This window comes from Zootoca vivipara, chromosome 16, assembly GCF_963506605.1.
Source record: "Zootoca vivipara chromosome 16, rZooViv1.1, whole genome shotgun sequence".
Taxonomy (NCBI): domain Eukaryota; kingdom Metazoa; phylum Chordata; class Lepidosauria; order Squamata; family Lacertidae; genus Zootoca; species Zootoca vivipara.
In genome coordinates, this window is record NC_083291.1 from 36,038,968 (window position 1) to 36,063,904 (window position 24,937).

The window sequence follows — 24,937 nt, forward strand, 5'->3', positions numbered from 1 at the left end:
TCTTAGCCTGAGGGCGGGAGAAGAGAACGGCTGGCTCCCAAGATGGCGACGGCGGTTGTGGCGGGGCTCTCCGCGGGGGTTCCCACGGCGGCGGCGGCCGACTCTGCTTCGTCGGCCCCGGCCAGCGCCCGCGAAGAGGAGCTCCCTCGCCTGGAGCCGGCCGAGGTGAGGAGCCGCCTGGAGAGGAGCGCCCGGCAGTTCCGCAACCGGCGCAAGGTGCTCGTCCGGGGGCTGCCCGCCGACGTCGCTAACCAGGTGAGCCTTCTCCCCGCCCCCCTGCCGCTTTTCTCAGTCACCTTCTTCTGCCTGCGGAGGAGCTCTGCTGAACCCTGAAGCTTGCGCGCACGCGGCGAAGGGCGCTTCACTCACGAAAAGCGGCAAACTAATCTGCCTGTGGTTGAGAGTGCCTGACCCTACTGCCTTTCAGAAGCGCCATCTGAAAAAGATTCGAGATCTGGGTGCGGTAATTCGCCTTTGCTAGCGAAGCATCTTCACTACTTTTCTCACTTCAGTTCTCACCAAGTAAGAGCTGAAACAGACGAACAAAAAGTCCTTGGCGATTTATCTGTTTCCTGGCTGTACCATTTCCTACAGCAAGCAGTGGATCTTCTCTAGCCTTCAAGAAATAGATCTTTGCAAACAAAGCTAGTCAAGGAAAAGTTAGCGGAGAACCTTCTCTCTGACATAGGGTTCTATGTGTAGGGAGTATGGGGGAATATTCAAACACACCTCACACACCCCAGCTGCAACCCAGTACAGATGCAAATGTGTGAACACACAGTGAACACATGAGGGAAAGTTGGATGACGCCTTGTAGATGGGCCCCTGCCAACATGGCAACGTATTTTCTGTTCACTGGTATAGTTGTACGCAAACAAGGCTCATGCCTTTGTACATCCCTTTCACGCAGACACTGAATGTGCAGCCTCCAGGGGAGGAAGAGCTGGTGTCCAGGGTGTGTGTCTAGCAGCTATATAGCCACGTTGGCCCCTCACACATTTGCTGAAGGAAGGGCATGTTCTGAACGCCCTGCTAGTGGGAAGAGATGTGTGTTCTGCAATACAGACACTCAGACACCATGGTTCACAGACAGACTTCAGACCATGGATTTTGAATCTGACTCACACACCATGGCTCAGTTTGGACACCATACCACAAACTATAGCTAAGCCATAACCATAATTCAGCATGTCTGAATTGAGCCAGACACATCATCAATCTTTTCTATGGCTGTTGTAGAAGAATGCACATAATCCTATGGGGCTAGGGCAGGCATCCCCAAACTGCAGCCCTCCAGGTGTTTTGGCCTACAACTCCCATGATCCCTAGCTAACAGGACCAGTGGTCAGGGAAGATGGTAATTGTAGTCCAAAACATCTGGAGGGCTGAAGTTTGGGGATGCCTGGGCTAGGGGCAACCTCTCAGTTGTGTATTGTTTTGTTCTCAGCTGTGTATTATTGATATATTTCACTACACTTTTAATTTGTATGCCATCTTTCTGTATTGTTGTACCCAAGGTGGCTTACAAGCTGCAGAAACAACAGAATATACAGCCAGGATCACACGTCTCATAATGATCTGATCCAGTGAAAATAAGTCGTAATAAAAAGAACAACTTTAAAATAAACAAGTTCTATCAAATACTGTAAAGTAATATTCAATAATCTGTTAGGCAAAATATCACTCTCAAAATTATCAGCAAATAATAATTAACCAAATTCACTCTCAACAACCAGTAAATCATTACTAAACTATCATAAAGTCAAGTCACCAAACATAATAATACCACAATACATTCCCATAACCTACGCATTATGTTTTGAAATGCATGAACCAGAAGTAGGGTTGCAAACCATGAATTTAAAAGGCAAAGAAGTGCAAGGGGCATTAGTAGGTGTGGTATTTCTATGCAGAGTCCAAATGCATTCAAGATATTCACAATAGCAGTCACTGGTGATAGCCATTCATGTTGGTGAAAAAATGCTTATTATCTTGTTACATTTGGACTTTCTAGAGAACTCTGACACATCTGCTGCTGCTTCCTTGTATTGGATAGAATTTGGCCCTAATGTTCGATCTTTTTTCTTCTATAACCCTGTCACCTGTCAAGTGGGCAACATGATGTACCTGCTGAAGTGGCTTTTACTCTGAAACTTAAGCAGTAAGGAATATGTTGGCTTTTAAGGCGCCTGCAGGCTTCTTATGTTTTGGTGCATACATTACTAGAGAGATATAATTGTTTTCTTGAGTTAGTTGGCAACCACTTAGTGAGGTTGATGAGCAGCAGTTTTAACAAAGAAGAAAGATGACAAGTTATTCACACAACACACCATTAACATTGCTGAAAACCTTTCTCTAGGGATTGTAAATTAAACTGGCCATAGTTATCTGCTTTTGAGGAAACAAATGAGCATGTTTTATTACAGAATAGTGGCACTCCCACAGGATTGTTAAGGGAAATACAATGGTAAGGAAGCAGTACACTATCATTTTGTCTGTGTGTGTTTACGTATTTGCATCTCTTTCAAGATGTGTCACAGAACATGTGATGCAGTAACTTTGCTGAAGCTAATCAAGTGTGGGTTGACTGGTCATTGCCCACCTTGAGTTGGATGAATGGTGGACTAGAAATGTAATGAATCTACGGCCTCTATGCATATTCTCAGATTTAGTTCATAGAGACCTGAGGGGAGAGTGCTGAAGCCGGAAGAACTCTGATTTCAACCTTGAGCAGTTGAAAGACGATTGGTTGAAATGCCTCCAATTAATTGCATGCAAGGTGGAGAGCTTAAAAGCTTCTTTTGTGCTAGATTTCCTGGCACAGAAAGAGCTTTTAAGCTCTCCACTTTGCTTTTTGGTCTCTCTGAGGTTCTTGTGGGAACTCGGGCAGCCTTGTTGGCGTCTCCCAGAGCTCTGTAAGCAAAGCAGAGAGTTTTGGCCCACTATAGGTGGGCTGAAACTCCTAAATGGATAGATACCATTTCTTAGAGATAGGTGTTTTATAAACAGGTTCTAAGATGCACCTCTGTATAAACGTCTCATTTAAAAAAAAAAATTCTTATGAGGATTACATTTACATCCGCATCCTGTATGTAGTGGAGTGAATTGTCTGATCAGGAAGGGCAATTGAACTTTAGAAAGCACAGTGGAACTTCATAGGAAATCCTCATTGTGTACATTTTACATTATTACATAGAAACAGTTGAACAGCCCACCAGGTAAAGGTTTGACCCTGTGACCTGTCCTCATTGTTTGGGTGAGATCACTTGATTCCCAAGCCCTATTGATTGCTGCCAAAGTATCAGAGGCAGGCTTCTAGAATTGCCTTTAATTGGAATGTCTGCCTTTTCAAGGGCGTCAATAACACCCTCTCCCTAGAGTTTGTCTAGGTTTATGTTGGAAGAGTACATTGGAGTGTTTCAAGCTGCCTCTGGGTGGCACATTTCAAGCCAGAGTCTTGCTTATCCATCTACCGTATGCACTCTTGCTCTCATGGTCAGAATGTGGAGCTAGCTGGCTTGGCACAGTATGACCTTGAGCGAGATTGACTCCTTTCTGTGAAAAGATCACACATGCCTCAAATGAGGTAACCTGTTCAGCTCGCCTGCTTGCCAGAAGTGAAAAGTGTCTTGAGTAATAAGTGAAAGTGTTGCCTCGGGCAGCATAAAGCGCATGCTAATACTGACTTGCTGCTGATCAGGAAGACTGCAGTCTGGAAAGGAAGCTGATCTCCTGTGGTGCCAGCTGTTCTTGTTGATGATTTATGCTGATTATGCAATTCCCTCAGTAAATACAGACCATAATGTCATATTTAAGTGGAGGTATAGTGCCTTCTGGTTCTTTTCAATTAAAAGATCATCTTAGTTGAAAAACATTTAATTCCATCAACACAAAGTCATTTGGCAACTAATCCTTATAATGGTGAATGTAGGCCAGTTTTGTTTGTGAATCGTACCTTGAGACAATATTTATTACAGTACTAGATTTCTATACCGCCCTTCATCAAAAGAACTCTGGGCCATTCACAAGATAAAAATACAAGATAAAAGCACGAATAAATAGTTAAAACGGAGACAACAAAACAATACCCCCCCCCCATGCACATTTAAAAGGCTGTAGAGTATTGTTCAGCCAAAGGCCTGGTTGAAGAGGAACATTTTTGCCTGGAGCCTAAATATATATAATGAAGGTGCCAGACGAACCTCTCTATGAAGAGCATTCCACAAACGGGGAGCCACTGCAGAAAACACCTCAGTTGCCAAAAGTGAAGTTACAGGGAACCAGGCACAGGGCCTTTTCGGTAGTAGCACCCACCCTGTGGAACACCCTCCCATCAGATGTCCAAGTGATAAACAACCCTTTAAGTTTTAGAAGACGTCTGAAGGCAGCCCTGTATAGGGAAGTTTTAATGTTTGATGTTTTATTACGCTTTTATATTTGTTGGAAGCTGCCCAGAGTGGCTGGGACAACCCAGTCATATGGGCTAATAATAATAATAATAATAATAATAATAATAATAATAATAATAATAATAAAGCATATCCAAAACATCCATTGAGCAGGTAAGTTTGTTCCTCGTTTATCTCAGAATGGATGAGTTCAGAATAAATTACAACATTTAAACATATTTTACTATTTCAGATACATCATGTGAAAAGGAAAAGAGGCTATGTCAACCAGACCTTATTATAAACTGGCCACAGGGATTGTCCATGATCTTCAGTGTTAGTAGATATTCTAAAATCAGACCACACCACAGTAAAGTTATTCTTAATCTGACCTAACACAAGTCTCAGATAATTCAATAATTTTCTAATAATGTATCCCATATAAAACAGAGAGGGACTTCTGTTTTCCATCACATTCAGTTTTGAAGTTACAGCACTTAAACAAAGAATTATTTGTTTAAAAAGACTTCCCAAAACCATATTTGATTATTATAGGGCTTTTATGGACTTAGGATCAAAATGTGTATCTGATTACTTTATTTGGGGGGTGGCCAGTAATATTACTGAGTTTGAACCCAGAAAGGGGACTTTTAAGAGCAGAGCATATTTGCTATTTGACTTTGTCAGTTCACGCACACAGTGTTGCCAAACTTTTCTGTTCAACAAGAGGGAGCTTTTCAAACCAGTTCTGTGAAAACCTGAATTGTATGGCATGTTTAGTTGGACTTTGTCCAAGCCTGCAAGATAAATCTTCAGATAAAAAAATCCAGAACCAGGAAATGCTCAAAGTATTGATTAGGCTTTGCTGGAGTTACTGCCAGGATGTGGATGCAGCTTTTACTATCAAATGAAATACTCATTTCATGCTCTACAGTTTAGCAGGGGGGCTTGACTGGCTTCAGGAATGAGGGCAGGGTGTATTTTGCTGAAACTATCCTCTAGGCAGATTCTGGCCTCTGTGGACTGGGGTGGGGGAAGTGGCTGGGATTCCTTTTGATGAAAGAGGTAATGTTTCCCACTCTGGTTCAAACTGGATTTCTTCTGTTGACTTTACACAGGAAGTTCATGATCTGCTGAGTGACTACGAACTTAAGTACTGTTTTGTGGATAAATACAAGGGAACTGGTAAGTAAACTAGCATTACAGAATTCTCCTTTCTATCATAGGGTGGGTTATAGGGTGGGTTGACTGTTCAATTCTTGACAAATAGAAAATAATCTGCTGAACCTAGCTGAATGGACACCCCCTTTCAATAAATCTCCATTGAATGCAGATTCATGGGTAACTAAAAGATTGGGTTGATGCACATAGTTTTGAGAATGACATGGGTTGATGCACATAGTTTATGTAGGAGGGGATCTTTTCTAATATTCTTCTTGCTTGCTGGTGTGGACATTTTGTTTGTCTTGGTCTTACTGTCCTCTGTGTGTGATCATCCTTCAGTTTTGCACATTCAACCATATGTGAGGTGGCTAGTAACTTCATTTGGAAAATTAGAAGCCCAGGAGCCCCATGAGGTCTTGTATGTGCCACATGGGAGTATCTGGTTTTTGTGCTGGAAATAACACCATTGGCTTTTTCTGTTCATTTCTGAATATCCATAACTCACTCTCTACAGACTGGGCAAGGCTACATATATCTTCTGTCTTGTTTAAACAGTATAGTATTGTTGTGCATTCGAAATTGTTCATGAAAAGGAAAAGCTTCTGGCATGCATGCCTGAAGGTTGGTGATTCTAATAGTGGACCATTCATCACATCAATCCTAACATCAATCAAGGGATGCTGGTGGCACTGTGGTCTAAACCACCAAGCCTCTTGGGCTTGCTGATCGGAAGGTCGGTGGTTTGAATCCCTGCGACGGGGTGAGCTCCCATTACTCTGTCCCAGCTTCTGCCAACCTAGCATTTCGAAAGCACACCAGTGCAAATAGATAAATAGGTACCACTGCGGTGGGAAGGTAAACGGGGTTTCCGTGCACGCTGGCACTCGTCACGGTGTCCCGTTGTGCCAGAAGCCCAGAAAGCTGTCTGTGGACAAAAGCTGGCTCCCTCAGCCTGAAAAGCGAGATGAGCGCCACACCCCATAGTCGCCTTTGACTGGACTTTACCATCTCTTAATAAAATATTAATTTAAAATGGAGTAAAATTGGGATATAGATGTATGTGTAAATACATAAATGAAAAAAGAGGGAAGAAAGCAAACTTAGCAAGGGATGAATATCAGCAAATTTAAGACACTTCTATATTATTTGAACAGAGTAGTCACCAAGTTTATAAAAGGCACAAAATTTATTTAGGATGGGGAAACACCAAGAGTAACCACAGATGTGCTCTTAAACTGGATGTGTAACTCACTCCGTAAGCACCTAAAAGTCATGGGGTAAACAATATTAATTTATCATGTCCCTGGCAGTTAGTTTTATTATGGCATCTTTCAGCTCTGAATGTCAGATGTTGGCAATGAAAAGAAAATATTTGTCTGACTCATGCTGTGTTTGATATATATTGCTTGGCCACAACTAAGGACAGATTGCCGGACTGGGTAGATTTTCTGTCTAGTCCAGCATGACAATTCTTCTGTTGCGTACAGGCAACAACCAATTAACGTGCATCCGAATGACGTACGATTGTGTATGCATGCATACCCAGGAGTGACCCAAAAACATCACTAAACACATCAGAGGCACAACAGGGCGGGGCATACCAATGTGCAGTGGCCGGGAGCAGAACCTCTGCGCAAAATTGTGATTGACGGTATACACCTTGAAATCTATGCAGAGGTTTGTGGGCATTGACTTGTGTGTTGCTATGTAACGTCTTGTCAATAGCTTTTACATAACCTCCATCTCTTGCAGCTTTCGTCACGTTACTGAATGGGGAACAGGCAGAATCGGCCATTAAGCAATTCCACCTGAGCAAGCTGCGAGACAAAGAGATCACAGTGCAGTTACAACCTACAGATGCCTTGCTGTGCATTGCCAACCTGCCCCAGCTTTACACGCAGCAACAGTTTGAGGACCTGGTTCGGCCCTTTGGGAACCTGGAACGCTGCTTCTTGGTGTACAGTGAGAAGACGGGGCACTCCAAAGGCTATGGCTTTGTGGAGTACATGAAAAAGGATTCAGCAGCCAGAGCAAAATCTGACCTGCTGGGCAAACAGTTGGGAACACGGACTCTGTATGTTCACTGGACAGATGTTAACCAGTTGACCCTGGACCTCATTCATTCAAAGTGCTTATGTATAGATAAACTGCCACACAATTACAATGATATAGAAGAACTGAGGCAGACCTTCTCTGCCATCTGCCCTCCAACATTCTGTCAGGTAAGCACCTTGGGCCACAGGGAAGAGGGCTGCCCTTCATGCGCTTAGTGCAGCACTCAAAGCAGTTTCGCACAACAGGCTTATTGCACTTACTTTAGAATCCACTTCCCAGGATATTTCTGAAGCAACAAAAGATCAGGCTGCCACCCCTTCCAGTTTGCTTCTGTGAATAGCACAACAGTGTTGTGTTGCAAACTTCTTCAATAATGAAATTTAGAAACTTGCTGCTGGTCCTAAGTGCTTGGTCACTCACTTCCAGGGGATTAACATTTAGCACAATTTCCAGCTCAAAGAAATTTGTTTGCTTGAATCACACAACCTATCCCAAAAGCAAAAAGTTTGTTTTTCTGTGTGCTCAACATAGAATAATAGAAATGTAGAGTTGGAAGGGACAACAAGAATCATGTAGTCCATGTTGATTAGATTGCACTTCTGGCCAGGGTCAAGGAAATGTATAGAACGTGGAAGCCTAATCCTGTGGCCACAGACAGTCTCTGTTCAAATTCTATATAGTTTTGAAATCTTGGAATCTGTCTCCTCCATATTTTTGTGGTTTTCTGTAAACATGAGATGAGCTACTGTATATCCTTTTTGCCATCTGATAGCTGTAGCAACAGATGCAACCACACTAGTAAACTGTTTGCCACGCCAATTTAAGTAGAAGTATTAATCTGTTCTGGTTCAGGCAGTTGCATATTTTAAAAGCCGCACAAGCCCCATCAGTGCAAATGGGATATAATTAGCCAAATTACCGTACTTGCTTTAACAGTTTGGTAATGCTAGTAGCAGGGCTATTGGCTATAACTCCACCTTCCTCCGCCTCCCAATTCCATATAACAAAATGTGAATTGCAACATAGTGGTTTCTTTGACTGCATTGTTTGTCTTTTTGAGGGGGAAAGTGCTTGTTGGTTACCAACCTTAAGGCAAAAGAGGGATGAGGTTAGCTGTTGTGATTGTGCCAATGAGCCTCTTGTGGGGGGTTGCTGTAAGATTGTCCTGTCATTCGCCCCTAGCTCAGCAATTCTCTTGTAGTAGCTTGGTTCTCTTGACAAAATGAGCTGATACATGTCCCAGTAAGCCAGAGATAACCATTCTGGCTCTTTCCATATGTTGGACTACAATTCCCATCATCCCTGACTACTTGCCATACTGGCTAGTTCTGATGGGTGTTAGAATTCAACATCTGGAGAATATGCATTGACTACTCCTGCCCTAAGCGCAGGAGGATTTACTGATGCAGAATCTTGCTGGGATTCTCTGAGGCTGTAGGTTCTTCAGCTTTGGTTGGCTCAAAGCATATAAAGCAGCCATGTCCTCTTTCTTTTGTGCCGAGTCACCTTCTTACTGCCTTCTTTTCCTTTTGCATAGTTGGCATGTGGACAGGATGGGCAGCTAAAGGGCTTTGCAGTCCTCGAGTACGAGTCAGCTGAGATAGCAGAGATGGTCCAAGAGGCCACCAATGGCTTGCCACTCGCTGGAAACCACATCAGAGTGTCCTTCTGTGCTCCGGGCCCTCCTGGGCGAAGTATGCTAGCTGCTCTGATAGCAGCACAGGCAACAGTAAGGTTCAATTCACAATAATTACTATATGGTTTTATGTTGTGAGCTGCACTAAGATTTTCTTCCTAGCAAGTGGTATAAATATGTTAAATGATGCTTCTTTCTGTGTGTAGTTTGAAATCATCTTCTTGCCAATGCCACCTTTTGTTCCTTTCTCCACCTTTCTCCTCGTGCCTGTATCTTTTTTAGAGGTTTATAGTTTGGGTCCAGAGTTGGGTGTTGCATCTCCAGGGACTGACACAATGCCTCCATTGTTTTGGTTTTGGACAAACTTCTGCTCATCAACAAGGCTTCCTCCTGTAGCCATTATCTGTTCTATATGGGCATCCACTGTATTGTGCGGATGGTTTGATACTGATAGACTCATTAAGTAAAAAGGAGAGCAACTTAGTTACATGTTCAGCTCACCTCATTACAAGGGTGCATGTGTGATTCAAAACAAAATACAGCTCACAGAACCCCAAAGGTCTCCCTCCAATGGCCCAATGTGGCAGGCTGTCTGTCTTAAGTGTTCTGTGTTGTAAACTGTTAATTACTTTGTGAGCTGAAACCTTAACTGTACACTCGGATGCTCCCTTCCTGCATGGTTAGAGTCATGATCATGAAAAGGTTCTTCTATCAGTTAGTGGGTCCAGCTGCCTCTTGATTTATTTGTTTATTTGTTTTTTTGCTGCTGTTGCTTTTACAGGCACTTAACCGTGGAAAAGGGCTTCTTCCCGAGCCCAATCTTCTTCAGATTCTGAACAGCTTAGGGAATCCTACGTCAGTCCAGCTCTTATTCAACCCTCTCCTTCATGGAGCCATTGGAGGAAAGCAAGGCAAGTATGCATAAGGGGCCCTCAAATAGGATGTCTCTGAAAGCACCTTTGGTATTGAGCTATGTGATCTTGGGGTTTCCTCCCACAGTGAGCCCATTGAGTATGTTTGATCTCCTCAGCCCTAGTGGCAAATGCTAATGGCCAGATGTGTTATCACTGACTTGATTGGAGCTGCAATCGGACAGGGATCACTTGTATTCACGATATAGATATGTCAGTTGTTGTTTTTATATTGGGCTGTAGAAGAGCAGGTTCAAAAAGAGCAGGAATGTAACCTTCTACCAAGCTTTAAAAAGCGTGGCATGTATTCAGTGCTCATTATGCCGTATGTTCCCTTGTGAGGGAAGCTTTCCTCAGATCAGAAAGAGCTTGAATTCTTACCAAATATTTGTGTTTCATGCAAAATGGATAAGATGGCACTTTTGCAGATGTAGTATGTGCTTCAGAGTTCTTCATGAGGCAACCAAAATGGTGTTCCTTCTTACTCGTAGTTTATCTAATGTGAGGATTTGTATCTAACAAACTAGTGCTGTCAAGTAAAGAAAAAAAAACTAGCCTGGACTCATTCATCAAAAGCAAAAGTGAATAAGGTATTCTGACATCTTTAAAAGATGAAGGGTTTCACGATTTGGGCTGTCCTTTTTGGTTCAGTTTGCATTACAGCAGTATTTTGAGGGGTTGCTAAGGGATTCCCCACCCCATTACATTGGAGAGTTTTTAAAACTTTCCTTTTCTTTTTCAGGAATCCTAGGAGCCCCTCCATCAGTGCATCTGCTAAGCAACCCTGCCCTGTCCACAGCTCTGCTTCAGCTAGCACTTCAAAATCAAACACAAGCACAACAGGTAACTGCCATTCAGTGTTGCAGGTAAAACAACATTGATGTTAATCTTTGCCCTATCCATGGATGGGCTGGTGTTCCAGATTGTGGAAAGATAAAGAACAATCTCCTTGTCTCTCCCCCCCCCACTCCTAATAAACCCCCTCTATATACAGATACATATCTCTGCAGGGGCAGCGACTGCTATTGAAAACAAGTACCTTGGGTTTCTACATGGGGATCATTCTCTTCTGTCATTGGTGATCCTTCCACTACTCACCTGCAGCCTAACTCACTTTAGCCTCACACTCAAAAGAATCCAGTTGTATCTATTATTTAATTCTTCACTGGAGTTTCTCTGTGTACAGTTGCAATGCTTTGCCGAATGGCAGGGAGAATTTTAGCAGCTCTGGTTCCATCTGGTTCCTACAGGGCAAGATCTAGTCTGCTTGATCTCCTGGTAATAGAAATGTCCTTGGAGTGGCTTGCCTTTGTACACAGCAGCAGTTTGATGCAGGCTCTTACTTTCCAACTTCCTTCTCTGTTTTTTTTTCTTGTCTGTTTTAATTCTCTTGGCTTTTAGTAACCCTGTCTCTGGTCTCTATTTGCTTTCTGCTCCAGAAGGCATTTCTTGGAAACTTGCTCTTAGTCCAAAACCAGGTCTGGACACAACTCCTGCAGAACAAGGAAAACCAGGCCATATTCCATGTGAGTGCTGGGCCAGACCTGTGTGTGAAAATCATGCTGCTTGTGTGTGGGTGTTTATTGTGTGTGCGCTGCATGAAGGAGCACTGCAGGGACCATCCTCCAACTTTAATCATATTCTAGTCTCACTGGGGAGGATGTGTTGTGCAAGACATTCCCCTAGAACTAGGACTTCACTCTGTTTAAGCCTTAAACCCCATAGTTTCAGGGGGGTTGGCTTGCAGTAGCATTTAGCATGACTAGTACAAGGCTTTGTGATAAAGCGAGGGTTCTTGGTTGATGAGGAGCTCTTCACTGCCTCTTCACTTCCTTAAGGCTGAATGGGGACATATTTATTCCAGTGAGTGCTGTGTGCCTATGCACCACCAATTGAGCTGTACCGTTGTGGAGCAAAATTAATTGTGCATGATGGAGCAGTTCTGTCCATGGTGGTCTGAAGTTTTCCAAATATCTAGCATTATTTGACAAGGAGCCGTGGAGTAGAGGGCAAAGAGGTAGAGCTGCAAAAAAAAAAAAGAACAGGTCTGTTTTCCACATTTCCATCTCCTTCTGGGAGTATATCCAAATGGGTTGACATAGGCCCTCTGAATTTGGATGGGGTAAACCTCCTCCTGATGCCTCCTTGTTGAAAACCATTGCTTATCAGACTTCAGACTTTTGTTCTCAACAAGTTGGGTTTCAGAGCATAGCTTTCTAGGCTTCTATTCTGCTTTGCTGCCTCCAACCATTGATGGAAGAGTCTGCCACAAACAACTATTAGAACTTGCTGTGGTTGAGGTGGCATAGCTGCCAAGTTTTCCCTTTTCTCGCGAGGAAGCCTATTCAGCATAAGGGAAAATCCCTTAAAAAAAGGGATAACTTGGCAGCTATGGGGTGGAGTTGCATTGGAATTAAATAGCCCTGAATGTTGTGGTTTTGCCTGCTGTTAATGTTGTCCCTGTTGCAGCTGAACAGCAAAATCCATCCCAACTATCACAAAGAGGATCTTTCAAATAATAGTAACTCGTATACTCAGTTACAGGTAGGTAGCCGTGTTGGTCTGACGTAGTCAAAACAAAATAATAATAATAATAATAATAATAATAATAATAATAATAATATAATTAAGGTGCTACTGGAAGGAATTTTCTGGAAGGTGCTACTGGAAGGAATGTCTCTAAGGTGCTACTGGAAGGAATTACTATTATTATTATTATTATTATTATTATTATTATTATTTTGTTTTGACTATGTCAGACCAAGACGGCTACCTACCTGTAACTAGTACTATGGAAGGCACCACATTGAGCCGCATGAAATCAACCTCACTACACCCTCTGACTATTCATAAGGGTCTGGTGACTTCTGTTTCAGTGTATCTGAAGAAGTGTGCATGCACACAAAAGCTCATACCTATGACAAACTTAGTTGGTCTCTAAGGTGCTACTGGAAGGAATTTTTATTATTATTTTGTTTCGTATACTCAGAACAGTGGTGCAAGGAAGTTAGCAGCTGTATTGGATTGTCTGGGGGTTGCTTTGAAATGGAAATACAGCAGTAGAAGAACAGTTGGAGAATGGGGAAAGGGCATGAGTGTGCTGGAATTTAAGCTAACAGTTTGTGCTGTAGAATTCTGTTTGTGTTGCATTTCGGCCACTTGCAACAGCTAAACTCACTCAGTCTATACCGCAAAGTCCTGTGAAGTCCATCTGAAAGACATTGGTGCACTTCTCTCCTATCTGTAAAGCGCCATCTTTTTCAGGCTGTTCTGTATCTGAACATAGCTTGCCAGGAGTGTCCGGTGGTATTGAGTTACCTGGGCACTGGTTTAGCAAAATGATCTGCCTGGCGTCTGTAAGCTGCATTCAGGTGGTCTGCAGTATGTATGCATTAAATAGTCATACTGGTTTTAAATTGTATTATTATTGCTTCTTTAGATTCTTATATTGTACTTTATTGTGTTACAGTCTGAATTTAACAGAATGCAAAATGTTAGAAATAAAAGAAACAGTAAAAATAAAATTAAAAATCATACATCATCTAGCACAGCGCAATTGCTGCAACAGGCAGAAAAATCATTAAGTGGTCTATCAGCAATTTTCAAGTGGTCCTTGGGGGGGGGGAAGCTTGGGAACCACTGCTCTAGAGACATGAGTGATGTGGCTGTATGTAGTTGATCCCCCCCCTTTTTTAACCATTTGGATCAGTATGCCTTTGCCATTGCCTTGCTTGAGATTAGTGGTTTGTAGTGGATTATTGGCTTGAGTGTGTTGGATTTTAATCACACACAGTCTTGTTTCCTGTCTTAATTGTGGGAACGTATTGATTTGTTTGTAGAAACCAGGAATCTTGGGAGAGTCTCCACTGGGTTCCTTGCAGCATGCTTTGGGAATGCAAAACACACCAGCTTCTCAAACAGGAAATCAGTTGCTGAGTGAGATGTCCTCAGGTAAGTGCTTTGTGGTATAGGGTCATAACAACATCCTCTCCAGAATTTTATTTTTGAGTGATGGTTTCTACTAAAAGCTACGGAAATTATGTTCTTTTTCTCATTTAACTTACTTTGTAGATTTTTTCTTTTAGTAAAAGGTGACGATTTATACAAAATCTTTCAGAAACTAACCAGAAGAGAAACCACTTTAATAACTGTTGATTTATACTATTGTTATACAGTACTTTGTATTTTGAGTCTGCAATAAAGCTGTGTGTGATTTTTACCTTGCTGATCCAAGTCCAGAATTCTTTCATCACAACAGAAGCGTTTACTTGGGTTGCTGTATAGCAGACTCTCCTTTGAATAGGAGAAAGCTTTGGGATGTAGTGAGAGGGCCAAAGATTTTTTTTAAAAAAATCTTAGCATATGGTAATTGGTGCTGCACCTCACAGCAACTTCATCTCATCAAGATCTACTCCTACAGCAACTCAGTAACTGTTGGTATTTTTGCAAGCCACAGCAGTTGCTTCTTCAGCTATGTTCTGCTTGTGGTTCTGGCCCATAAGAAATCTTTCTGTGCATTTTATTTTCACTTCTCTTCACTCCAGAGTAGCTCCTGCAGCCCTGTGTGGAAATTAGGTTGGTGCCACTCCCTGTGTAGGAAGATCGGCAGAGCAAAGAACTCTGCTTACAGATCAAACAAGTATATCCTCAGGCCTGCAGTTGTTGATGAGGAAGGGAGAGGTTTCAGGCTAGTTGCACAGCAAGTTGTTCAGCAAGTCCTCATTTGGAGCAGGATAGCATGGAAGGGAGCAAATTAACTCTCCTTCCATGCAGTGAGTCCCGTAGTGTTTAATGAAGGGATGTTTTGAGTCTTAGCTCCACAGGAAGCCACCAACCTGAGCAATATAGGAGGAGAGTAGGATTTGCTACTTTTCTTGCATTGTCTGAAGGAGTCTCCCCACCCATGCCTTTGCTGAAGGTGGTGAAATAAACGATAAATTACAAGAACTCAGGCCAAAAGAAGATGGATTTCAAATAAATCTTCACAAGGTTTTATTGATGTGATGCGGAGTTTAAATGGGAATCAATCCCAATGTTGAAGGCAAATAAAGGTAAATTCCAGTAAAAATCAGGACAAGGCCCTGTTTCGACTATTCTTCGTCAGCAAAGATTCACAGGTCAAAGTGTACCAAATATGTTTGCCTTGAAGACGAAGAATAGTCGAAACAGGGCCTTGTCCTGATTTTTACTGGAATTTACCTTTATTTGCCTTCAAAATTGGGATTGATTCCCATTTAATCCACATCACATCAATAAAACCTTGTGAAGATTTATTTGAAATCCATCTTCTTTTGGCCTGAGTTCTTGTAATTTATCGTTTATTTCTGGACTTTGTTGAAGGTGGTAGCAAACTTTCACCCACCCATTGTGCTCTTGCCCCCATTGGAGCTTTTCCTTGTTCCTGTGGAAAGGACTCAGACCAGCAGTCTATGTATAAATCCCTACCAGGTTGTGTGGCCCCATTTTACTCCCTTCCTCACTGGCAAAAGCCCAGCAAATGACCTTCTGCAGCTTAAGGTATTTTAACCACCATGAATTAAAGAAGTGGTTAGTTGACAACATTTGAACAGTAAATTGACTGTTCCAACCTGATGATTTGGGTTCCAAAACTACTTTATTTTTGGAGGTGGCTCTCACCTGGGTGCATGTTCTCTCCTTAGGTGGCTCCCTACCTTCTGATATGGCTCCAGGACCTGTGAAGTCTCCAATCTTGCCTTCAGGAAACTTGCCTTTGCCATCCTTTCTGGGACCATTGGGAATGGAGAGGGAGAACTCTGTGATAGGACCCCACCTGACCCCGCCTGGGCTGCAAGGCCTCACCACTTCCATCCTGGGGTCTGTGATCAGTGGGCTTCAGAAGCCAAAGCAGACAGAAAATGGGCCTCCATCATCTGGGGTAAGTGTGAGGCTATCAATGAACTTTTGCGAGGAATCTGGTACCTTGTGAAGGTTTACGTTTGTGAAAATCTGAGTATATGTTATGTGGTGCCTTTCTGTCCTTCAGCATTGCAGTTCAGAAAGATGTGAGGGTCTTGACTGAAGTGCTTTTATATTGCATGACAGCTTCAGTTGTGCTTTTCCGTCCTATACACCGCCAGTGTGGTGTAGTAGTTAAGAGCTGTAGACTTGTAATCTGGGGGACCGGGTTCGCGTCTCCGCTCCTCCACATGCAGCTGCTGGGTGACCTTGGGCTAGTCACACTTCTCTGAAGTCTCTCAGCCTCACTCACCTCACAGAGTGTTTGTTGTGGGGGAGGAAGGGAAAGGAGAATGTTAGCCGCTTTGAGACTCCTTCGGGTAGTGATAAAGCGGGATATCAAATCCAAACTCCTCCCCCTCCTCCTCCTCCTCCTCCTCCTCCTCCTCCTCCTCCTCCTCCTCCTCCTCCTCCTCCTCCTCCTCCTCCTCCTCCTCTTCTTCTTCTTCTTCTTCTTCTTCTTCTTCTTCTTCTTCTTCTTCTTCTTCTTCTTCTTTACCTTTTCCCTTACAGCTCTCCTCCTGCTTTTGAATTCTTCAGTTCTCATGCCCCCATTGAAACCCTGGGTTGAAACTGTTGCAACTGGATAGAAACGTAACCAGTTCCTAGACTTCTAGATATTATTATCATTAAATTTATTACCTGCCCTTCACCAGCAGGTCCCAGGCAGGTTACAACAATTTAAAATTCAGAATTGAAAACAGTTAAAGCAAATTACAGTCACAGGAATAGGGTGTGCTCTGAAAACACCTATCTTGGATAGCATAGGCCAGGGTAAAGAAACCCGCATAGTGAAGAAGCCAGATGTACATTTGTGGTGAGGAGATTCCTCATCTTCAGGGCTGCCACAGAGAAGGCCCTGGGCCACACACACCAAACTTCTGAGGGAGGTATATCCCTCAGGAGGTGGAACTACCAAGAGGAGCCCCTTATAGCATAACTGGCTTCAGGGGTTTTCAAAATCGGGCTGCAAGTGATCAGCCGGAAGATGTTCAGCATAGTGTAGGCACTGTGTTTAGCCTGTCCACCCTTCTGTAATCAGTGCGTCAAAAGTATGTATATCCTCTTGCACATTTTATTAGAAGAAAAACTGCCAAGTGTTTGTCGCTGGGAATCTCTTTAAAACCAATACCGTGTTTCTCATATTATAAGACATGTCTTATATTTATTTTTTCCTCAAAAAAACACACTATGGCTTATTTTCAAGGGATGTCTTATTTTTTTCCTCCTCCTCCTGCCGCGTCCGGCATTGCTGCTGCGCCTATCACTATGTCTTATTTTCGGGGTATGGCTTATATTCCTTGAATGCTTAAAAATCCTGCTATGGCTTATTTTATGGGTATGTCTTAAAATATGAGAAACAGGGTAGATCACTTCACCAAGCGCCAACATTGGACTTAACGTTTAACTTTTTGTTTTTTAATAAAGGATGCATCCACCTTTTCTTCAAAAAAATAAAACTGTTTAACTTTTTTTATCACACAACGTGTGATTTGTCTTTGTTAAGGGCACCAGCTGGAAACCTCTAGGAAATGGTGCTCACTATTGCCTCTCTTACAGGTCTCTCTGCTAGGAGAGCCACCCAAAGACTTCAAGATTCCACTCAATCCTTACTTAAATCTGCAAAGTCTTCTCCCTACGAACAAGCCTGGAGGTAAGGTGGCCACATCTTAAGTGGTATTTGGCTAAATTGGACCTATTGAAATTAATGGGCCAAATTTAGACATGTTAATTTCAGTGGGTCTACACTGAATAAAAGTTAGCTGAATGCCATCCCTTATTTGGCACAAGAGAAATGAAAGTACAAAACTGTGTTCTCTAGTACTTGCTAAAAAAAATCATAATTTATGGTGTGTTTTGCGCTGTCTTATGGAGGCAGAATGGGTAATACCAGGGCAGAGGCATGGCAGTTTTTAGTGCTCTTTCTGCCTGCAGCTATAGGCCTTGCATGATTAGACAATGAGGGTGTTTCCTGCAGCCCTGAGGTGAGTCTAGAGTGGGACAAAGCCTATCCCATCCCTGGTTCTTCTACCGTGCTGCTTGCATGCTAATAGTCAACTCTTTTGATTTTGCAGGTGGGGCCAACAAAGCATTCAGCTTGAAGACTGGTGTACTGGGCAATGTTTCAAATCCCAGAATCCCACAGGCCTCCCTATCTGATGCTGGGTTGCCTTCTTCTGGGTTGACAGGAGAAGGCTGTGCTTTTGACTACCAGCCAGTGAGTACTTGAAGATCCATTATGAGCCATGGCTTCTGAATATAAACAGCAAGGTTAAAGAGCTGGAGTTGCTTTCATTTATCTTAATGCCCTTTAGGCTCTGCTTCTTCATTCTGTATTATTATTCTGTGTGACAGCATCTGCTAAAAAACATCCTTGTTTAGACAAGCCTGCCCAGATGCTTAGGGTGTAATTTTAATCTCTTTTAGTACTTTACCTTTTGTATGTTTTAGGGTTGTACTTTTTTATTGAGTTTATTGCCTTTTTTTGTAAAGCGCTTTGACTTTATTTTGAGATCGAGTGATGTATAAATTTTATGAAATAAATGTTATGTTCTTGTATGCACAGATTTCTAGTTCTCATTGGTGACCATATCAGTTCAAATGACATAGAATCAGAGTTGGAAGGGACCTTGAGGGTCATCTAGCCCAACCCCTGCAATGCAGGGTATGCAGCTGTCCCTTTAATGGGGATCAACCTGCAACCTTGGTGTTATCAGCACCATGCTCTAACCAACTCAGCTATGAAACGTTTGGGGCATAATTATATCCAGTTTACACAGCTTGGGATTAAAGAGTTCCTGCCTTTTCTCTTTTTCTATCAAAAGGACTTGGGAACGCGAATGTATCCCCAGGCCAGAGAGACAGGGCCCCAGCTAGGTGGATTTGCACACAACAAGCAGAAGGTAAACATCCATTGTTTTAAATGCCTCTACCTACCGTAGCTTGGATGGGGTAGATCCAGACACAGCCAACATGGTGCCCTTGCTGAACTGCAGCTCCCATAATTGCTGGCATGAATTGATGGGAGTTGGGAGTCCAGCAGCATCTGGAGGGCACCGTGTTGGCTACCCCTGGGCTAGTCCCAAGGGAGCTGCCTCTGTCGTATTTATATTCCTAAATACCATGTTGGATTTGATATGGTGGCACTAAAACATGTCGACTCCTGGCCTCATCTACTGAAAGGCAGTAGGTTTAGAATGCTGCAGTGCCATAACTATGAGATTTGTCGTTATGAAATGATGTGATTTGCGCTAGTTTAATGTGCATAGAAGATGGTCCGGTAAGGAACACCCACAAACTTGGTGGTTAAGAGCAAGCCGTCCTTGAAACGGCCGCTAACTGTGTAGCAGAATGCACAAGGAGGGCACAGAGCTGTGGAAGGTTGTGGGCAGGAAATGGACTCTTTCTTCTAACCATCCTGCAGTGCTGAACTGGTGACAAGCGCTGCTGCCATCCTCCTGTAGAGAGTGATTTGCAAATTGTATTATTGAGCTACCGGTAGATCTGATCCTATAGTTTGCATTGCCTGCATTGTATGAATTCTGACTGTATAGGCTGTAGCCCTGGGATGTCGTGCGTAAAATGCTTTTTTCTTTGCCTCTCTCTGTGTGCCAAAGGGTAAGAAGGAGGCATTGCATAGAACTGACAGGAAGACAGAACAGCCTTGTAAAATGAAAACATTCCTCTTATCAAAGGGAATGATGTGTTAGCTGCCGAAGACACGGAACTTACCTAAGGGCACCAGGGCCAGCCAGAGATATGAATTCGACAGTAATTGACAATACGCATAGATGATGTGAAGGGGGGGGGGAAGATGCGCAAATCACCATTGTCCCCTATAGTCCTGTTTATGTTACCACTGCCTAAGCCAGCATATGTTTACGCACAGAACGTGTACTAGTGACCTCCTTGCGTGCGTGAACCCCTTGCGTGCGCACTCTTACAGAGGAGGGGGAAAGAGCCCAAAAGAAGGGTATAAGAGAGCTTTGCAATTTGTGTTTCTTTACTCTTGTCGTGGAACTAACCACCTTGAGTCTCTTATTAATAAGAAATAAAATTCTTTCTCAACTAACCACCTTGAGTCTCTTATTAATAAGAAATAAAATTCTTTCTCTGGAAGAACTCAACCCCGGTGTCGTTTTGACTATTTCTGTCCTGCTTGGGGCAACTTAAAGGACCCTTAGTAGCTGATAAGGCTGCACTCCTTTCTCTCCCTCTCCAAGGCAAGTTGCATAGGCTGGTGGGAGGGGATCAGTCATTTTTAGTTGTTGCTGTCCTACAGTGTGGAGAGGGGTGTGAGAAGCTCTGCCCACAAGTAGCCGGTGTGAATCTTGTTCCCCTTTTCCAGGTGTCATCACCTGGGTTTGAACGGAACAGCCTTGGAGCCCCTCTGCCTCCGTTCTATTCCGGATCCCCAAGCTCCTATTTCACCAGCGGCCTTCAGGCTGGGCTCAGACAGAGCCACCTAAACAAAGTAAGATTTCCCATAATGCCGGTTGTGCTTTGTGTTAGGAAGCAAATTTGGATAGTTTTGGATGCTACACTGGCACACTTAACAGCTCCAGTCACTTGCTGCTGTGGTCTCATTTTTTTAATTTTTATTTTTGTTACTTGTTAAATTTGTATACCTCTCTTTACCCCAAGATCACAGGGCAATTGACAACATAAAAATACAAAATGAGAACACAAAATACATAAAAAACAATGACAAACCCATTCATTGGCTACCATGCTTTTCACTTGAGTTCGTAGCCACTAGTTTTCCCTATGACAACAGCTTTTGCACACAGCTGAAGATAGAAATGTCCAAACCTCAGTAGAATATGATCAAGGGAGATTGCAGACACTTTCAGATATAACCCACAAAGAGCATGAGTTGCAGATCCTGTAAAAGAAAAGGTGAACATGGAATTGCTTTGTTTATAGTGGGAATAGAGAATCTATTGTGCTGTTGGGTTCTAGCTCCCATCAGCCCCAGCCATCACGGCTGCTGGTCAGCGATCACAAGAATTATAGTCCCAATAATACCTGAAGGGCAAGAGCCTGGAATAAGAAGGAAAATATTGGTAGAATTCTCCAAGACTGGAAACATTGGCTGGGATCCAAATAACAAGAAAACTAGGTAGTTTATGTGCCTATTCTGTGCTCTGGGCTTGCTTTGCCAACATGATATATTGTAAACCTTTTGGAAACTGATGATGCTTTTTTAAAAAAAGCATTCTGATCTTGCATTGATCTGTTTAAAGTGCAAGATCCTAATGGACATGCCTTGGCAAGCGTAGTGATCCGTACTTGTATTACTAGCAGTCTCAAAATCTGCAACTTTAGACCCTTCTGTAGATTGACCCCAATATATAAATTAAATTAGTCTAATTTTATTCTATTATTTTGCACAGGGGGGTTTCTGGCTTCATTTGTTAGCGTGAGATTCTTGGATGCTTTTCTTCAGGAACTTTAAAGGAAAAGTATTTGGAGGGAAATCTCACAGGACAGCCAGAGAACCCGGGGTGTGTGTGTTAAAGTCATGCTAAGCAAACAAGCCAACCCATTCAGGCCACTTGTGAGAGCTTGTTTTGCCTCCGTATCCCTGAAGGATTGACATATTGCCTTTATCAGTGTAGTGTTTTTCATAGTATCACGCTGGGTAGTGGAGGGGAGTGTCAGCCTCGCAGTCAAAAATGATGTTCGTTCTCCTCTTGCCTTTTCTTCCAGGCAGTTGGGATGCCCCCTGTGAGTGCAGCAGATGGCATTATGGGACTAGGACCAACAAGTCACTCACACAGCACCTACTCAAAGGTGGGTTGGTACAACTTTGAACTTTGAAACCTTTAGCTCCTCCGTGTCTTGTCATTTCCCTAATTCTGCCTCTCTTCCCCTTCATTGCTTTTGCAGTCTCCGGTTGGTGGCCAGAAACGGGCCTTTTCCCACCTGCTCCCATCCCCAGAACCCAGCCCAGAAGGGAGCTATGTGGGTCAGCATTCTCAAGGCCTGGGAGGGCACTACGCAGACTCCTATATGAAGCGAAAGAGGATATTTTAATCAGTTTCCTATAGAAGCGCTCACTTTTCTTCTTCCCCAAATATGTAAATTTTTTGTAAAAATGTTTTTAATGTTTTACTTAGACTTGGTTTTAAGACTCTGTGCAGAGGACTTGGCTTCTGAGCATGGGATCCAACGCAAGCACATCCTGGGCTTTGAAGATGAACCCTTGGTGCTTTTTGCAGCAAATGCCCCTTTTCCCTAAGTGAGGCTATTTCGACAATCAGGAGAAGCACCACCAAGCTGCAAACAGCTCCCTACTGCCTCTCAGCCAGCTGGACCAAAATGAAACTGGATGCCTTTTCCCTACTTGGGCTCCTTCCTGTTCTGTGCTCTTATTGCAGTATATTCTACTTGCATGGTCCTGTTGAGCAAGGGCCTTGCTTTCTAGAGATACGAGTTTCTTGCCTTAACACTTTTTTCCAGCAAAGGAATGTACTTGCATCCTGTAGGTGCCTCTGGATTGCTGCAGTGTGATAGAGCAAACTGCTAAAGAGGAAGAAGATGGCAACGGAGAACTCTTGCGTGGTCACGTTGGAAAACACGGCCCTAGTCAGCTGCAGCCTGTCACCATCACTATGCTCCTGCAGCCCCCAGGTAGAGACATGGCTCTGCCTCCCCTGCAATCTGACTTTGCTTTTATTTTTTTAAACATTAAGTCTGTGTACTTATTTTGGTTATGATTAATTTGTAAATTACCTTTTTTTAAAAAAAAATCCATGCTTTTAGTTACTTCATTTAAAAATACATAGTTTAGAAGTGTGCGATCTTGGTAAACTCTATGAACTTGATTTATTTGTTTTAAATTCTCTCCCTCCTTGGGTTGTTGCTGTTCTTTTTCATTGGTTTAGACCAATTCCTTCTTGGGTGCAAAGGTTTTTTGAGTGAGTGTGGTTTTGTCTTAATGCTGATCCTGCAGTCTGATAACACTTAAGCCAGGCTCCTGTGGCTGGGTCTGCCTTTGGGTGTTGTTCCCTGGGGTGACTTAGAATTTTGCATAGCGTTTTTCCATCTTGGTGGCAACAGGAGTCCTCCATTTGGCTTTTTGAGAGGACCCAGCCTTGAAGCTACACCTGCACTTTTTGCAGAGCTAAGATTTTTGAGTGGGTTCCACTGAACTGGCATTTACAAGCTCCAGTTTGAACGGGCTGTGAATGATCCTCTTCCCCTTACACCGAGGGAGAAAAGATGGAAAGCACAACCCTATTCTGCCAGGACATTCTCCGAACAAGGTTTAGCTTGGTACAGAGATAAACGGCCCTATAAGTTGCTTAGGTTCACAATAGGAGATAGTTCCGTATTACCCTTTCTCAGCGTGTGGAGTTTGCTTTGAGACAGAGAAAGGGGTCTGTGGCCTTTTTCCTGGGGGATTTGTAGTTTAGCCTATATACATTTTCTGTTTTATAAACATGCTATGATGATTCTACTGTAGATACTGCTTGGTTAGCTGTATATGTCGTGGGATTTGAAATCCATTGGCAGCTGGATACCAACTTTCCAAAGTAAAGTTATATTTATATCAGACCTTCTCTCGCTTTTTCATTCTTTGTGCATGGAGCTTTAAGAATAATGAGCAGTGGAAGCAGATGTTTTTGAGCAAGCTGGATTGCCTAATCTCTGTACCATGATTTAGAACTGTATATACAATGGTAAAAATACACTCTAGAGCGGGTCGGCAACCTTCAGACCCGGGGGCCTCTCTGTATGGATCATGAGACTCTCCCCAGGCTGCTCTTCTCCCTGGGTTCCACCATTCCCTGACCCTGTTTGACACCGTACGCCAGCTCCCTCGGCCAGTAAAGCGAGATGAGTGCCGCAACCCCAGAGTCGTTCGCGACTGGACCCCGGTCAGGGGTCCCTCTTCCTTTACCTTTACCTTTAAATGAATACCACAACTTCTAATTTCTGGGTGGGGTGGGGATGGATTAAGTTTGAATGATATCCTTCCAGCATTGATTTGTGTTGTCTTTTGTAATATTTTTTTTCCTGTAAAGTATACTTAATTCCCTCCTCTATGACATATTGTATAAAATATTGAAACAAAATTACACATATACGGTACTTGCTTTGCTTCAGCATACAATTCAAGTTGTACAAAGTGCTCTCACTCCACTGGGCCAAGGAAATAATCTCTTCTCAGTTTATGAAAGGCTTGTCAGCCCTCAACCACTCTTGAAGGGATAGTATCTCCATTTGTGCCATAGATTTTAAACATAATACCTGCCAAAATACCGGTATTTAAAGTTTATATAAATGGACCTTGTTATAACAGTGTTGATGGAGGGCTTATTTACACCTTTGGTGCTAACTAGTGTATAAATCCAATATGCAGCAGAAGAAAGTGAGAAGGCTTATACCATAGTGATGTCCCAAAAGGAAAAACATGTAAGATTTAATGGTGACATGAGACAAGATGGAATAGGGCTACCATTGGCTTCTGGTTAAAATATTAAGATCTGCCATTTTCCAGAGAAACGGGTGCTACCATGGCTAACATGGTATTGAATTTAAGTGAATTCATGCACAGGACCTTTGGGACTTAATCCTCTTATGTTTAAATATGCCTGACTGCTCTGGGTGTATCCCAGCCAAGACTGTCGTTCTCTGAAAGACTGTACCTTGTTCTTCCCTTGTCCATGAGGAACTTACAAAATTGTTATTTTAGTCCTTTCAGCATCTGCAAAGTTAGGGGATATCCTGCGTTTCTAAGATGCTAAAACAGAAGCACTGAAAGTTCTCAAGGAGTGTTGTGCCCAAATGACTTGCAA

At 42.9% G+C, this 24,937-nt stretch overlaps 1 protein-coding gene across 2 annotated transcripts; it reads left to right on the plus strand.

The window, feature by feature from the left end:
• Positions 1-23,693, plus strand: RAVER1 (ribonucleoprotein, PTB binding 1). 2 transcript variants are annotated; one of them, XM_060268796.1, is made up of 15 exons: positions 1-255; positions 5,507-5,573; positions 7,305-7,774; positions 9,145-9,336; positions 10,025-10,154; positions 10,897-10,997; positions 11,594-11,680; positions 13,994-14,105; positions 15,815-16,050; positions 17,691-17,784; positions 18,206-18,348; positions 18,956-19,033; positions 20,479-20,604; positions 21,843-21,926; positions 22,023-23,693. In XM_060268796.1, the coding sequence occupies exons 1-15, from the start codon at positions 43-45 to the stop codon at positions 22,167-22,169; spliced, it is 2,280 nt and encodes a 759-aa protein (XP_060124779.1). In that variant the 5' UTR covers positions 1-42; the 3' UTR covers positions 22,170-23,693. The 2 variants fall into 2 exon arrangements, with proteins under 2 accessions (XP_060124779.1, XP_060124780.1); XM_060268797.1 differs by lacking the exon at positions 11,594-11,680.
• Positions 23,694-24,937: the final 1,244 nt, after the last annotated feature.